The sequence below is a fragment of the Vitis vinifera genome, chromosome 18 (assembly GCF_030704535.1).
Source record: "Vitis vinifera cultivar Pinot Noir 40024 chromosome 18, ASM3070453v1".
In the NCBI taxonomy this organism is placed as follows: domain Eukaryota; kingdom Viridiplantae; phylum Streptophyta; class Magnoliopsida; order Vitales; family Vitaceae; genus Vitis; species Vitis vinifera.
The window spans coordinates 4896551-4912355 of NC_081822.1; the positions used below are offsets into that span (position 1 = coordinate 4896551).

Consider the following 15805-nt stretch of genomic DNA (forward strand, 5'->3'; position numbering starts at 1 on the left):
ATCGCTGTAAAAGCACCATTGAGTGGATTCCCTTCATTTGAGTTGGAACATGTTGAAACCAAAGAATACTTCATTTATGCGGAGAAAATTAAATTGTTAATATTGCTTAGCTTCTTCTTCTTTTTTTTTGAGATATTTTATTGTTATATTAAATATGCTTGATGATGTTTATGGTACTTCTATAAACGTAGGATTTGCCTCGGAGCAATGTTCTTTATGGTTATTGCATAGATGGTCCTCGAGATTGGCATCAAGGGCATCGATTTGACAACAGCACAGTGCTCATAGATCCTTATGCAAAACTAGTTGAAGGTCGCCGATTTTTTGGGGATGCTAGCAATAAGTGGTCCAAATTTCTAGGAACTTATGATTTTGATAGCTTGCCTTTTGATTGGGGAGACAATTACAAGGTTCCAAGTATACCTGAGGTAATTTAGTGGGGCTTAAATGCATTATCTCAGTTGTGACATGCAAAAGAAATTCTTTTTCTGCATATGTTGTCCTACGAGATACAAATCTGACAGCTCTCTCTCTCTCTCTCCCCCTCCCTCTTCCCCCCCACTTTCCAGTTTGTGTTTTAGTTGTATATCTTGACCTTATTATTTTTGCTATTGTCTTTGCAGAAAGATCTTGTTATATATGAGATGAATGTTCGTGCATTTACAGCTGATAAATCTAGTGGATTGGATCCAAATGTCCGTGGCAGCTACCTTGGTGTGATTGAAAAGGTAATCACTTTTCCTCTGAACTGAATGACATTCTCTAGAATCCTCAACAAGTATTCACTTCTATGCCAGTCTCAAGAATGTCTTTAGCATGGAAGGTCTAGCAATTCTAATACATAGCATTCACTTCTATTCCAGACTCGAGAATGTCTTTAGCGTGGAAGTTCTAGCGATTCTAATGCAGGTCATAGATGATATTGATCACAGGAACTATGTAGTGATGACTAAGATATGGGTGTTGCTGTGATCATGATATAATTTGTTGATGTGGTGACCAAAGATGTAACACAATATAAGAGTAGAATACAGATATCAGATGACATGGATTTTTTAATCAGTAAACCTTCAACAACCACAAAGAATTCAACTACTCAAATACTCAAATTCCTCTATAAGATCTATATTCATTGAATGGCTCACTATTATGATTCCGTATGGGTTTGTATTATCCTTACATTTGTTAATTTTAGATTAAATGATACTTATCTGTATTGTTCGACAATTTTCATATGCCATAATTATCATTTTAATAGGACATATAACATAGTCTTCTGACTTTTCTTTTCCTTTAAAGATTCCACACCTGCTTGATCTTGGAATCAATGCAGTGGAATTGCTGCCTGTTTTTGAGTTTGATGAGTTCGAATTTCAGAGGCGCCCAAACCCTAGAGATCACATGGTAAGTTTACGTGCTCAGCTCATGTGCTTTGGTTTATAATATTTCCTTAAAATCGGAGCTATGCAATGGTTCCATTTTATCATAGCTTTCCTTTCTTCATATTTCTTTTCTGATAATCGTTTTTTTATTGTAACTTTACCTTCTTCATCCTTTGCGTCTGATAGTTATAGCCTTGTTTGTTGTAGTATGCTTAGGGTTGAAAATATTCTAGGTAAATTGCAAAAATATTAATAAAAGAAGTTTCAGGATTCCAATTTTCTTAAGGAACTTGGACTTTTTTCAAGGATTAATGGGGCTGTGTATCTTGCTCTATTTTATATTTGTAACATCAAACCCTTTCCACCAAAAAAAAAAAAGAAAAAAAAAGGAAAGAAAGAAGTAATATAAGTCCCTTTTTAGGCAATGATTTAGTTTGTTGATTAGCAATCAAGATTTATAATGAATGGAAACATGGAAAAACTTAAGCATCCTCTTATTGCCAACATTTGTCTCTCCTATACAACTTCCCACGAGCATGGTGGCATGGAATGCTAATTGGTTTCTTTATTTCTTATTTTCCTTTTTTATTTATTTATTGGTAATATGGGTGTTATAAAGTGCATAGAATTTTATAATTAATACCTTTCTTGAAAGGTTATTATTATTTAACAGTATTATTATATAGAAAATGAGAATTAGAATACTTTCTGAAGAGAATTTTATATATTTCAGTAAAATAAAAAATAATGGAAATAAATCGGTGAAATAGGTTGTGAGGGTGGGTTACTTCTGTCATTAGTCGGGTTTAGGTTTAAGATTTCAAACTCGTGTAATTGTGTAAACCTGTGTAATAAGTGGGTTGGCTTTGGGTTCAGTACATGGGTGTTACTATTAGTACTTTGCTTTAAACTCAACAGATTGCCCCCACACTTGATAAGTGGTACTGAACGACTTTTTGAAAAATATGGGATTTAAGGCAAACCCATCAGTCTCTGGCATACATTATCGAACTTCAGTTTTGATTCCTTGGCTTTTTAAGAGGATTGATAGAAAACTTCTTTTGAATAGTTTTTGAAAAAATGGTGCCTCTCTACTACCAATCGAAAAATGGGTATTGCTCAAATACCATTTGAATAATAACTGAAAGTCCAATAAAAAACATCCAGATGGGGGGTGAATGGGTGATTTAAAAATTTTAAGAAATATTTATTAATTATAACCAACTTTTTACCTTAAGAGATATTAGAGATGTCCAAAATAAATGAATGGTTATAACTAGAATCTTTAGGTATATAAAAATATGATTTTTAACGTTTAGGATACCCTATAATTTGTTAAGAGGTAATATAATTGTTAATATCTGAAATATCTATTGAGGTATGTTAGGAATAATAAAATCATCCAGAATAATCAACCTAACAAACTCAATAACAACCTAACAAATCAATCTATCCAACATCCTCAAAATTAATCCCAACAATTCAATTAAACTATATAAATAAAATATCTACAAGAATAAATAGATATGTATCTTTTAGGAAAACTCTGTAAGATGTTAGGAATAATCAATCTAACCTATTATAGGGAATTCAAACAAAATATAAAAAATAAAAGAATATAGAAAATGAGCCACAAGATTTTTTATGTGGAAAACCCCTGCAAATTGTGGAAATAAAAAACCATGAGGTCTAAGACCTACTAATTTAAATCCACTATTCGAAATCTAGTTACATGGATTTACCCAGCCTCTCTACCTTAAAGATTACTCTCCAATACCTACAACTTGATCCACGTCCGTGATGCAACAACTCTTTGTTACTCCTTAGTAGATCATTTGGCTACTTTGAAGGAATTACGATCTTCAACCAACAATTCAAAGATTCAAATCCTTGAATGATAGATGGGGAATGGTGTGCAATTGAGCTTTTTCTCAAGGAGTCTCTTTCTTAAGAATGAGAGGTCTCTAAAATCCAAGATTTCTACAATCTCCAATCTCTTAGCTCAAATCTCTAACCCTCAAAGGGTTACAAGAGAAGTCTATATAGGCATAAGCTAAAAGAGTCCCGGTATCTTAAGTTTCCAAATTAGAGTTTGAGTGAAATTCATTCAAAATCCGTTTCTAAACTCAGTAGGACTGACATGACCATTTTTGAGTGGCCCCCGCTTCTTTTGAAAAATCATTTTAAAACATTTGAAGTCCAAAAATAATACCGAACCTTTTATACATCAAAGAAGCCCTATATGCCACAAGCCAAACTTTTTTAGACATACATGCAATTTCCTGATTGGACGAACAACCACCCTTGATCTTCAATGGAGAGCAAGTCTAACATCTAAAGAGACTTCTACGGCCAAAAATTAATTGGAACAAAATTGCCAACATATAAACAAGACTCAATGTTCTAACAGTTTTAATTTGAAACTTAATGTGTATTTTTTTTTAATAGGTAAAACTTAATGTGTATTGTTAACTTCTACTGTTATTTACAAAGTTGTAGAGGTGGTATTAGCAATAGAAAGTTGAAACTCAATATAAGTGTTTCCAAATAGGATAACCATCTAAGGCTAGCATGTCTCTATGCTCAAATCCACTAAGAAAAAAACCGTTATATAACTGGGAGTTTTCAGGGAAAAAAAAGGAACAAGAAGCAACCTTGGCCCCTAAAATGAAATAAAATATTTTAATTGGAATTTTTATCAATCTTTTCTAATAAATTTAATGTTGGTGGTCTCAAATTTTGATTTTCTTTTTTAAATTTCATATTTATTTTATGAAATGAATGAGAGGGTTATTAATTTTTGGAATTTTTAAATTTAATTAAATAAATAATTTAATTATATGGTTATATTCAGTTATATATCTTAATTTTTGATAAATTTTAATATTATGATTATTTTCAAGCGGTCGGAAAGATTAAAACCGCTTTAGGGTTAGGAAGTGTTTTTTTTTTTTTTTTGTTGTGTCAAGTCACAAAAACGATTCCCATTATTAAGCTACACTTATTTTAGAAGGTGACAAGTACACATGAGTCAGAGAGGACATGAATTTTGGAGGTCCTCTATCTCCAAGTGCGTGAGGATACGATGAAAGTTAAGATTCCAAGAAAAAGGGGAAGAGATGCGGACCTTTCTGTCTCAGTCAAGTTTGCTTTGGATGGATGTGGACCTCTACGGTTGACCGTAGTTTATGGCCCAAACAGTCCCTTACTTAGGAAGGATTTTTGGGTGGAGCTTTTAGACATTTTTGGCCTATCTTTCTCGTTATAGTGTGTGGGCGGTGATTTTAATGTCATAAGGAGAAGTTCAGAAAAATTGGGAGGTTCTTGTTTAACTTCAAGCATGAAAGACTTTGATGGTTTTATAAGAGAATGTGAATTGCTTGATCCACCTTTACGGAATGCACCATTCACTTGGTCAAACATGCAAGAGTCTCCCGTGTGTAAGAGATTGGATCGATTTCTTTACTCAAATGAGTGGGAGCACTTTTTTCCTCAAAGCCTTCAAGAAGTTCTTCCTAGATGGATATTGGATCATTGACCTATAGTTTTGAATACCAATCCGTTCAAGTGGGGCCTCACACCTTTTAGGTTTGAGAATATGTGGTTGCAACATCCTAGTTTCAAGGAGTGCTTTAGAAGTTGGTGGAGAGGTTTTCAAGGAAATGGGTGGGAAGGTCACAAGTTCATGAGGAAATTACAATTTGTTAAGGCCAAATTGAAAGAGTGGAATAAGCTTTCTTTTGGAGAGCTAAATGAAAGGAAAAAAAGTATCCTCAATGAAATAGCTAACTTTGATGCCATTGAGCAAGAAGAGGTTTTCACTTCTGAACATTTAGTTCAAAGAGCTTTAAGAAAAAAGGAGTTAGAGGAATTAATTTTGAGGGAAGAAATTCATTGGAGACAAAAAGTTAGGGTGAAATGGGTTAAGGAAGGGGATTGTAATTTAAAGTTTTTTCATAAAGTGGCTAATGGTAGGCAAAATGGGAAATTTATCAAGATGTTGGAGAATGAAAGAGGCTTAGTGTTGAATAATTCCGAAAGCATCACAGAGGAGATTTTACTTTACTTTGAAAAGCTCTACTCGAGTCTTACTGGAAGTCTTGGAGAGTTGAAAGCTTAGATTGATCCCCTATATCTGAAGAGAGTCCGTCTCGGTTGGACTCTCCTTTTACTGAAGAAGAGATTTCTAAGGTCATTTTTCAGTTGGATAGGGATAAAGTGTCGAGGCCTGATGGCTTTACCATTGCAGTGTTTCAAAATTGTTGAGAAGTGATCAAGGAGGATTTAGTGAGAGTGTTTGCAGAGTTTCACAGAAGTGGAATTATCAATCAAAGCACTAATGCTTCCTTCATAGTTTTGTTGCCCAAAAAAAACATGACAGAGAAAATCTCAGACTTTAGACATATTAGCTTGATCACTAGTCTCTACAAGATAATAGTCAAAGTGCTATCAGGGCGTCTAAGAGGGGTACTACACGAAACTATCCATTCTACTCAAGGTGCTTTTGTTCAAGGGAGACAAATATTGGACGCAATTCTTATAGTCAATGAGATAGTGGATGAGAAAAGAAGATCAGGAGAGAAATGAGTAGTCTTCAAAATTGACTTTGAAAAGGCTTACGACCATGTGAGTTGGGATTTTTTGGATCATGTGTTGGAGAAGAAGGGGTTTAGTCCTAGATGGAGGAAATTGATGAAAGACTGTTTGTCCACGGTATCTTTTGCAGTCTTAGTGAATGGAAACACTAAAGGGTGGGTCAAGGCTTCTAGAGGCTTAAGACAAGACGATCCTTTATCCATTTTTTTGTTTACTTTAGTCGCAGATGTACTGAGCAGGATGTTATTGAGAGTAAAGGAAAGAAATTCGTTGGAGGGTTTCAGGGTGGGTAGGAACAGAACAAGGGTGTCCCATTTGCAATTTGCAGACGATACTATTTTATTTTCTAACACTTGTGAGGAAGTATTGCAGACTCTCAAGAGTTTATTGCTAGTGTTTGGACATATTTCTGGGCTTAAAGTTAACTTTGACAAAAGTAATATTTATGGCATTAATCTTGAACAGAATCAACTTTCTAAGTTGGCCGAGCTGCTTGATTGCAAAGCTTCTGTTTGGCTTATACTGTACTTGGGTCTTCCTTTGGGACTTGTGAGGAAGTATTGCAGACTCTCAAGAGTTTATTGCTAGTGTTTGGACATATTTCTGGGCTTAAAGTTAACCTTGACAAAAGTAATATTTATGGCATCAATCTTGAACAGAATCAACTTTCTAAGTTGGTCGAGCTGCTTGATTGCAAAGCTTCTGTTTGGCCTATACTGTACCTGAGTCTTCCTTTGGGAGGGAATCCCAAGGCTTGTGGCTTTTGGGATCCAGTGATTGTGAGGATCTTGAGGAGATTAGATGGGCGGCAAAAAGTTTATTTATCTTTTGGAGGTAGGATAACTCTTATCCAATCTTGTCTCACCCACATGCCTAGCTACTTCCTTTCTTTGGTTAAGATACCCGCTTCAGTGGCTGGAAAAATTGAGAGATTGCAAAGGGATTTTTTATGGTCGGGGGTTGGGAAAGGTAAAAGAGATCATCTTGTTAGTTGGGATGTAGTGTGTAATCTGAAGGCAAAAAAGGGGGATTGGGATTTGGGAAGATTTCTCTAACGAATCTCGCTCTCTTAGGGAAATGGTTGTGGAGGTACCCTAGGGAGGGTTCAGCTCTGTGGCATTAGGTTATTTTAAGCATTTATGGATCACACTTCAATGGTTGGGATGCCAACACTATAGTCAGATGGTCAAATTGTTGTCCTTGGAAGGCTATTGCACAAGTCTTTCAAGAGTTTTCCAAGTTTACTCGGTTTGTGGTAGGAGATGGGGAAAGAATTCGGTTATGGGAAGACATTTGGTGGGGTGTCCAACCTTTGGGATCCCAATATCCAAGACTATTTAGGTAGTCACGGATAAAAATATTCTTATATCTTCAATTCTTGATTCTACTCATCCCTTCTCTTGGAACTTTAATTTCCTCCTGAGATAGAAGATTTAGAAGGCCTCATGCGGTCACTTGATTGTTTGCATTTATCACCTTCGGTTTTAGATGCGAGATCCTGGTCTTTATCTACTTCAGGGCTTTTTACGGTCAAATCTTTCTTTCTTGCCTTATCCCAATTTTCTGGTTCTCCTCCAGTTATTCCTACTAAGCTCGTTTGGAATTCTCAAGTCCCTTTCAAAGTCAAGTCCTTTGTTTGGTTAGTAGCACACAAGAAAGTAAATACTAATGACTTGCTACAATTGAGAAGACTCTACAAAGCTCTTAGTCCTGATATTTGTAAGTTGTGCATGAATCATGGAGAATCAGCAGATCACCTTTTCTTACATTACTCTTTGACGATGGCGTTATGGCATAGATTATTTCAGTTAGCCAAGACGAATTGGGTTCCCCCGAGGAGCATTTCCGACATGTTGTCCATTATATATAATGGTTTTGGTTTATCTAAGAGAGGGAGAGTTTTGTGGCAAGCTGCGTGCACCGCTTTAATCTGGGTTGTATGACGAGAAAGAAATGCGAGGATTTTTGAGGATAAAGCAAGGTATTCAGAGAATCTTTGGGATTCTATTCATTTCCTTGCTTCTCTTTGGGCTTTTTGTTCCAAGGTTTTTAAGGGGATTTCCCTTAATGTGTTATAACTTAATTGACTAGCAGTGTGTAATTCCAAAGGGTTGGTCTAATCTAGAGAGGTTGTTTGTTTTTACATTGTATTTTCTTATTTTTGTATTCTTGTAGTTTAGTTTTTCTTTGGTGGGAGGATTCCTCATCCTTCTTTTGTACTTCTTTTTTGGATCAATATATTCCTTTGTCATTTCCTATCAAATAAAAAGAAAAAAGGGAAGAGATGCTGATGATTGATGAAATAGGAGAATTTCTGATTGTTACAACTTTGAAAAATTTTGAAATTGGGAGCTTAGAGGTTGTGAGGATATATCTTTTGTAGAACAAGACTCAAGGCTGAAGACTAATAGTATATTTCATACATATCTAGAGGCACATACTTACATTTGTATGTGCAATTTATAAAATTGAGTTTGAAAATATAAATTAATATTTGTAATCCATCAGTTTTTGATATGTTGCTACATGATTTCATTCAAATACAAGTGAAATATATCTTATGATATGGAGGTTTGGAGCAATCTAATTGATGTAGGACAACCCTAGGATGGTTGCCTACACTCAAGGGTAGGTGGGCTAGGGTTTTATTTTTAGGGTGTAAGGAGAGGAACAAAGAAAAATTTTATGGTAGAGAAAATTATAGGATAAGAAATAGAGAGAAAGAAGAAACAATGAAGAAAAGATGGAAAACCTTAGAGTCTCACTAAAGCCTTCTAGGAGTCTCACCTAGAAGAAAATCAATGGAGTCTCACCATTGAGGGTTGTAACCTTGTAATGAAAGAAAGTATAATATTATTCATCAAATTCATCCCTTTGATTTACATTGATTAGCCTATTTATAGGTTTCTCTAAGAAATCCAAAGTCTACTAGGACTCTAATAACCTATTATGATTCTAATTCTAATTATAACATCCAAAGTCTACTAAGACTCTAATAACCTATCATGACTCAAATTCTAATTATATTATAACTCAACTAGCTAATCCTAATTAGACTTCAACAAATACCAATCCGTATTCAATTCTAATTAATATTAATCCTACTTAAAGTTTACTTAGGTATTCCCTTTCTTCCTTGAATAAACTTTAAAAGGCTTTCCCCCATCACTAATCCTTGACAAATGCTTGTCCTTGAGCCTTAGTTCAGAAAGAAGACAGATTTGGTAACAGCAGATCAGTGTCATGTCAATACCCTGGTATTACTGGGTTGCATTGTTGGGATGATCCATTCTACTCCAAATTCTTTGCTTCAGATATCTTCGTTAAAAAGCTCATCTTTGTACAAGAATCAGACTAGTAAAGTATGATTGAACATATCTAATATGAAAATTCCCTTTTACAACAAGTACATGTTTTTTTTTTGTGATAATTAAAAGACAAAGTAAATGCCACATGGATGTACTATGGTTAAACAAAAATTTGGTAAATAATAGAAGAATCCAACTGGTAAATCATGATTAAACATATCTAATATTACAATTTACTTGGTGATAACTAGCTGGTTTTTTGTTTGACAATTAAATAACAGAGTAATTGCCACATGGATGTACTATTGTCATACCAACCGACAACTGGATGTGCTGCATGACTACATCTGAATACCATTCTAAATATGCACACTATTGTTGCATCATAAACCCCTTGTAAGATTTTTCCCTGTCTGTGGTGCTGCTTGTTTATTCTTCACACCACTAGTTGGAAGATTGAAGGCTGAACCTTTTTTCCATCAAATAATTATTTGACAGTTTGAACTTATGAAATATATTACTACTATTAACTGGAGAGGTCAAATTTCTCCCTCCTTGGTGTTTAAACTCCTTTTCACTGTGAAATTCTATAGATGGGCAGGTCCGGTTTGAGTGTTCATTGATTGGAATGAACTTCCTTTTACTCTTGCAATAGAGAAAATGAAGAAGATGAAATAGTAGTTACACAACAGCAGGCCTCATGGTTTACTTTTTCAACTGTTCTGCAAATAACCTTACATTTCTCTCTCTACACTCTCTCTCTCTCTCTCTCTCTCTCTCTCTTATAGTTCCACATGTCACACTCTCTCCCTTATTAAATTAATTTCCAATATTTCATCCATGCATATATTACCCTCATCCATCTAGCATTTTTCATATTTTTTTCTTTTTATGGCATATAGCATTATCTCATGTCATAGCTTTCTAAGTTGCCTTATTTGGTATTCATATACATTATGATATGTTTTCATTTCTGAATCCCAAAGATTAACACGTGGGGATATTCAACAATAAATTTCTTTGCTCCTATGAGTCGCTATGCTAGTGCTGGTGGAGGACCTATTAAAGCTTCCAGGGAGTTCAAAGAAATGGTGAAAGCCTTGCATGGTGCTGGAATAGAGGTATACATATAACCATTTTTGCTCTTAGAGCTAGGAAAGCTTAGGGCTTATTTGGGAACATTTTTTAAAACAGTTCTTAAAAAACAGTTTTTAAAAGCAGTTCTATGATGTTTCTAGAACAAAAATTTGTTTGAGTTCTCAACATATTTTCTATATTTCCAAATATTTTTTAAAAATAACTTTATATGTATTTTCAATCATTCTTTATATATATACAATTTAAAACAATGCCTAGAAAATAAGTGCAAACAATTAAAATATGTTATTAGAAAACACCTTGTTTTCAAAACAATTCTCAAAAATCTGTTTTCCTCTTTTTTTCCTTCAAAAACAAAAAATAGTTTTTGAGAACTGTTCCCAAACATGGCCTTACTCTTTGGTTTGGTTTCCCTATTTTTCACTTTCTTCTTGACAGTCTGAAATGCTTTTTATTATGGTATAATGACATTTTACCCTTTACAGGTCATTTTAGATGTTGTTTATAACCATACTAATGAGGCTGATGATGAAAACCCTTACACCACTTCATTTCGTGGCATAGATAATAAGGTGATTTGACATTTCTATTGAGAGATCTTACTAGTTTTATACAATTGTTTTTTCTTGTTTTGCAACATTATGAGATGTACTTATGGTTTGTCTACATTGTTTTAATTATTTTTTCTCAATCAGATGAATTTGGGGATAATTCCAGGTTGAAAAACATTTTGGAGTCATGCCACTTTCATATGAAAAGAAACATACAGTTAATGAATTTGCTCTCAAGAACCAGATAAAGAGTCAGCTGAAGCTAAACACAACTTACAGATTGTGAATGCCATGAACTAAAGTTTGAGAAAGCTTGTTTAACAGTGGGTAGAGATACCTTTGATGGTATGATTGGAGGATAGTTAGTTCCTGAATCCTCACGAGTCAATGATAACCTTTATATAAGTTCCCAAATCTGGATAAATAGAACCAGGTAGATTTTCTTTGGAACCTAAAAAACCTAATTTCATTTTAGACTTGTCAGATCAGGAAAACTTTTTCTAACCAGATTTCAGCTAATCTATAGCTTGATCATACTGTCAGATACTGTCAAATGTGGACTGAATTTGTTCTCTAGATGATAAATCAAGGGTTGGAGTTGAACTCCTTCATGTGCGGATCTAGTAGTGCATTATAGGCCTTGATAATCTTGCATGTTTTGGTTACAAGTCCTTCCAAATTCCGTGATAAATGGGTCAATTTATGTGCATGATTGATTTTATTTCTGTTAAGCTGTATTGCATTTTCTTCTCAAGAATATCTCTGACAAGGTTGTCGACAGGTTTATTACATGGTGGACCTAAACAATGAAGGCCAGTTGCTGAACTTCTCTGGCTGCGGTATTTCAAATAAAACTTATTTGGTTCTTTTGTCAGTCTTTTTCCCACAGAATCATCATAAGCCCAGGGACAACATTTTATTCAACTATTTTTTCTTACAAAACTTGTCTCTGTTGTAAACTTGAGATTGCTCTGAGATACATCATTTTTTTGGTGTCCAGGAAACACACTAAACTGCAACCATCCCATGGTGATGGAACTCATACTTGACAGCTTGAGACACTGGTATGGAATCAATTACTGCTGCATTCCACAGGCGCCTTTCTTGCCCATGATCTCTAGTGTGATGTGTTTATAAGTTCTAAATTCTAACAAACAAGTATTATGGATGTATCTAACATACATCATGCAACATATGCTGAAATTCTTCATCCACCACTTGGCATGAATAGTATTTCTGGAATCTTGTTTTTCTTATTAGTTGATGGATTTAAATGTTTTCTGTTGCTGCTTTGTAGTTTGCTTTCATGGAGACCATGACTCTAAATAGTAAATATAATTCTTCGTCATTTAAGCATATGGGCCTGTTTACAAATTACCATCATGTAGGGTATGTGTAAAGAAATTGTAACTTATGGCTAGTTGAGTTTCAGCTGGATTGGTTAGGTTTGAATTTGTCTCTGTTGCTCCTCATTCAAGAGGGGTTGAGCGTATTTTGCTATGACTTTTTACATGGATTCTCTGTGCTTCATGATGTTCATATTCAATTATCATAGAAAATTTGTTCTATCATCCAGGGTTATCTCTTGTCTTTTTCTGTTCAGGTTTACTTGATTGATATCTCCAATTGTTGATGGTATCTTTATGATGAAACTACTTTGATATATATTTGTATTATTGGATAGCCACTCTTCACACTGTTATTCTTTTCTACTAACCAACTGAAGGGTCATTGAGTATCATGTGGATGGATTTCGATTTGATCTGGCTAGCGTTCTTTGTCGAGGAACAGATGGTTCTCCACTTAATGCTCCCCCAATTATTAGGGTAAGCCATGTATATACATTTAAATACATTCTATCCAAACAGATGACTGCAACATAGCATCTTTTTTTAAATATATGGAAGTTTGAAGAAGAAACAATGAATGTTGGAACCATACCTTTGCAAAAGAATCCATATTATATTCTACGATGAAAAAATTCTTGTCATGTAATTTAGGCATGTTCAATGTAATGTGGATATATTGTTGAAATAATAATGGTAATAATAATACTTATTATTTTTGTATATTTTGTGCAATCAACCTTAAATGGGTTCATTGCTGAAAAAATGGGATTAGTACTCTCTAGCACAACCTTATCTAAGCCAAAACCTATTCCAGAAGTGGAAAGTGATTGTGTATCTCAAATATTCTTAGTCATAATTCAGTTTCCCTTGATTTGTTAAATATAAATTTTGAAAGAAAACTAGCCATGCATCATCCATTGCAACACTACCCCTTGAATGTTCAATTTATGTAAGAGTATCACTATATATGAAGATGGTTATGCATTTTTTATTTGTTTATTGATAATCTTGTGCTTTTGTTAACATGCAGTCCAATTCCAAAACGAATAAGATTATTAGAGCTGTTTGTCTATAAAATAAATTTTGTAGTAATGGAACGTCAAAAAATGATGAAAATTGGTCATGCTAAGAAAGGGAAGCTTGGTGTAGAATTTTTTGCAGATACCTTACGATTTTTTTTAATGGACCAGGAAATTGCTAAAGATGATATCCTGTCAAGGTGTAAAATTATTGCAGAACCTTGGGATTGTGGTGGCCTTTACCTTGTTGGAAGGTTTCCAAATTGGGATCGGTAATTTCTGCCCTACATTATTGATCTTCCAGATTGTGCTTGGTAAATAAATATTGGCAACTAATTCCAGATTGTTCTTCCACTGTCATATTTGGGGCTGAGGAATTGTTGAAAAACAAATTCTTTAGCTGTTTAAGATTTATGTAATACTACTACCACTGCACCTATATAAGAATAATTATGATAACAACATCAATAATATTGTCACTAATTTTGAGTTGATATGCCTACATTCAAATTATTTCAATTTTTATATTTAATCTATTTATTTTCAGTTAAATAGCAGTGGAAAAAATAAATCATGTGTGATTAGGCAGTCATATACTGGATATGCAATGACACAGTGACTGTCTGGTTGCATATAAAATATTTGAATGCAGAATTTCTTGTTAACTATTTTTATATAATAATCAAGATTCAAGAACGCTAATATGATATGATTGTGCTGTCAGCAATGGCACAGCAATCATCTGGTTGCATATTTAAATTGTAAATGCATGGTTGATACGCAGTAGGTAGCAGCAATATTAATGAACATTTGAATGTCTAAAACTTTTTTGGCAGTTTTTCATAGGGTACTGCATTGCTCATACTTGGGTGCATAATATTTTGATAGCTGAAAGTTAACATCACAAAAGGTGCTAGAGGGGCACAACCCTGGTACAATGGAAGTATGGGCCCTGCACTCACCACACTACAGAAAGGGGTAAATAAAAAGCCAAAATCACCTACAAACTCCTCCCCCTACGCTTCAGCAGTACTTATTACCAATGAAGTCCCTAAAACATGTCTTTTATATCTCATAACCTCCTCCTGAACATATGGTTGCAGAATAATTTCTTAAGCTTTCTTTATAAAGATTCAGTCACTCTCCTGCTCATCTCCTTCCACAGGTACCAAGGTAAGCAAAGGCACGTTCTTCATTTCTTCACTTAGAATAATTTGCGAGTTCATGACAGTTCCCCTCCCTGGCAATCATTTGAATTGTATTCTAGCATAAAATAATGTCCGACTTTGTGACAGTTATCCTCCCTTCCAATACATTGGAGTGCATTCTATCAGTCTCTTGGCTTTAAAGCAATGCAGCAGTTGTGTATAGAGCCTCTTCTATAAGGTTACATGTTCATCGAAATTGTAAATTCCAATAAATATCAAGGCTCTTCGTATTGCATTGCACCTTTTAAATTGCTTGTAGTGATTTTTGTCATTTTATATTAAAATTGGAAAGCATAACTGGTTCCCTCCTATGCAAGTGCTTAGGATATATTCTGTTAAAACAGATTTTCATAATTATGTCAATGCAAGTATTTTGGTGAATCAATTATCTAATTGACATGCTATTTGATGTGCTTTGCACCTTGGCATTTATTTACAGGGTGCCTCATTCTTTAAGACCATAACATGTTTGTGAAGGCATAGATCTGTCTCCTTCATACTTATTATTTCCCAGATTTCTGTAATGCAGGTGGGCTGAATGGAATGGGAAGTACCGTGATGACCTTAGAAGATTTATAAAGGTGATGATAATGAGAGGAAAATCCTTAGTTATTATGGGTCTGTTGAAAGATTGTTCACTTTGCTTAGTAGTATCTTTAGAGTCGATATGGCCTAAATGAGCTAATACTAAAGAATGAAACTTTCACACAGTGGTTGAACTTGAAGTTGATTGAAAGAACTGTTCTTCTTTATCTTCTGCTTGTGACTTTTTAATCTGTGGAAATATCGTTCTTAGTTGCCTTGCTGGTGAATGGAATCAATTTCAATTACATAGGTCCAACTAAACTTAGTGGATATATACTTAGACCACAAAAATATGAGAGGGAAGAGACTGAACTTGCTTACTTATCAATTATCTTAAATTAGAGGCTCTTGGATCAATAAGATGTAGGATGAGATTGGTGGGAGTATGATTAGGAAAGTATGGTGCAAAGAGACAATGAAGAAGGTTTAGGGAAGCATGGTGGAGAGAGAGAGAGAGAAGGTTTATAATTATTATTATTTTTATTTTTGGTTGGCAAATAAGAAAATATAAGAAATACTATATTATTATTATATTTGATAGGCAAATAAGAACTACTATATATTATTATTTTCTCTAGGCAAATAAGAATATATAAGAAGTTATATATTATTTTTATTTTTGATAGACACTCAAAAAGGTGCTAGTAAAAAAAAGGTGTTTTATTTTGATACCATCTTCTTTTCTAACACGAGGGAGGAAGAGTTGCAG

General features: G+C 34.2%; 1 protein-coding gene across 1 annotated transcript in view; it reads left to right on the forward strand.

Annotated features, from left to right (window-relative positions):
- LOC100255802 (isoamylase 3, chloroplastic) overlaps positions 1 to 15805 on the forward strand; it is a 53639-nt gene that overhangs the window by 4222 nt on the left and 33612 nt on the right. Inside the window, exons 5-14 of the mRNA XM_059734262.1 lie at positions 192 to 428; positions 624 to 728; positions 1300 to 1404; positions 10273 to 10407; positions 10870 to 10956; positions 11717 to 11774; positions 11936 to 11999; positions 12662 to 12761; positions 13475 to 13575; positions 15041 to 15092. Coding sequence (XP_059590245.1) covers positions 192 to 428; positions 624 to 728; positions 1300 to 1404; positions 10273 to 10407; positions 10870 to 10956; positions 11717 to 11774; positions 11936 to 11999; positions 12662 to 12761; positions 13475 to 13575; positions 15041 to 15092 — 1044 coding nt within the window. The remainder of the gene's footprint in view (positions 1 to 191; positions 429 to 623; positions 729 to 1299; positions 1405 to 10272; positions 10408 to 10869; positions 10957 to 11716; positions 11775 to 11935; positions 12000 to 12661; positions 12762 to 13474; positions 13576 to 15040; positions 15093 to 15805) is intronic.